Below are 1,492 nucleotides of genomic sequence, written 5' to 3'. Positions count from 1 at the left end.
AGCTCTTTTTGCTTCCTTCTGGTAGTTTAAGCTTGTTTATGCCTTTTCAGCTACTTTTTGCTAATTTCAGCTTTTTTATCAAATTTCCTAATTTGTATGCTAGTTTCAGCTTCTTTTTTAGCTAACTTACTCATTTTTGTGCTAATTTCTGCTTTTTTAAACTTAATTCCGCAAATATGTGTTTCTTCTGCTTTCTTCTACTAACTTAGGCTTGTTCTTCCATTCCAGCTATATTTCAGCATGATTTTAGCTAATTTTATCTGTTTTCAGCAAGTTCTTCAGCAGTAAGCATTCACACTGCATTTTCACAGGAAATGCAATTTCTCTAGTTTATTTTAGAGCACACCCCCAGAAGTATGAGCACATTCAGATTACATTAGGATTAGGTAGAAACGATCAGATTGATCAAAAACCATACGAATATCTGCTCCAGCTTGTTCCAGAACAGTTTTTATCAGTTTCTTTGAAAGGGCTCTGAAGGTGCAGCTGTTTGTTTCAGCTCCGTGTTTTTAAAGAGAATCCATCAGCAACTAGAGGCTGACTTGGAAAAACACGAGCAATATCTTACTGCGGATTCATCGATTTCTCTCTGCAGTTTGGTGCTTACCAGTGTAATTAGTGACCAATTACTTCCAGTAAATAATGATCACAGATGCTGGAAAGCTAAAATAAATAATAATTCAAAAAGAATACACGTTGAAAGACAGCTGGCAGATCCACAGTGAGGGTGAAGAGGGAGTGGAACAGAGCATTGGAATACAAACTAAGGAGCCCTGAAGGTCACTTCAGAAAACAAGAGAAACACGATTATGGTTTATGAGATGTTCTGGAGCTTTGTTGTGGAAGCTGTTGCTCCATCTGCACATTTGATCTGCTGTTTGTTTTTTTAAATTCCTCTCCTTCCATCGCCCCTGCCTCTTGTTTGTAACCGTTTGTTTCACTTTGAACACCCTCCTCGCATCTGTTTGGGTTTTGACTTGCCAAACCCTCCCTCCCTTTGCCCCTCTAACCGTATTCTGGTTTCTCTTCGTCAGGTCAAACTTTCCGAGGAAGTTCAGAAACTACAGGAGGAGAGCGACCGCGAGCTGACAGCCTCTCTGGTGGAGCTGGATCCCCAACAGGAAGACCAGGAGGACAAAACCAAGCTCCTCCTAGAGCGCCTCAAGACCTTGGAGGTACCGTATTCTCCAGCGTATAAGTTACAGTTTCTTGTATAGATTTGTCAGTCCTGCGACTTATATGTCGAAGCAACTTATATACTTTTTTCCTTCATATTAGTAACACAATTTTTGACAGACGCTTTAAAATTTGAAGAACTACAATAGCGAGTCCTCCCGTGCGTGCTCGCCTCAGCTGCTGCAGGCAGAGGAACGCTGGAGAGCTACCGACTCCAGCCACGATGGATGTATGGCTGTATGGATGTATGATGCATGGATGCATGGATGTATGATGCATGGATGTATGGATATATGGATGTATGGCTGTATGGATG

The 1,492-nt window shown here is 41.3% G+C and overlaps 1 protein-coding gene across 1 annotated transcript in view; it reads left to right on the top strand.

Annotated features, from left to right (window-relative positions):
* The window catches only part of LOC119429098 (nck-associated protein 5), a 90,036-nt gene that overhangs the window by 36,671 nt on the left and 51,873 nt on the right, over positions 1–1,492 (top strand). Inside the window, exon 4 of the mRNA XM_037696816.1 lies at positions 1,035–1,175. Within this exon, the coding sequence (XP_037552744.1) occupies positions 1,035–1,175 (141 nt within the window). The remainder of the gene's footprint in view (positions 1–1,034; positions 1,176–1,492) is intronic.

This window comes from Nematolebias whitei, chromosome 23 (assembly GCF_014905685.2).
Source record: "Nematolebias whitei isolate Nwh7 chromosome 23, NemWhi1, whole genome shotgun sequence".
NCBI classification, from domain to species: domain Eukaryota; kingdom Metazoa; phylum Chordata; class Actinopteri; order Cyprinodontiformes; family Rivulidae; genus Nematolebias; species Nematolebias whitei.
The sequence above is the reverse complement of the archived record's forward strand: the minus strand, read 5'-3'. Positions and strand labels throughout refer to the sequence as shown.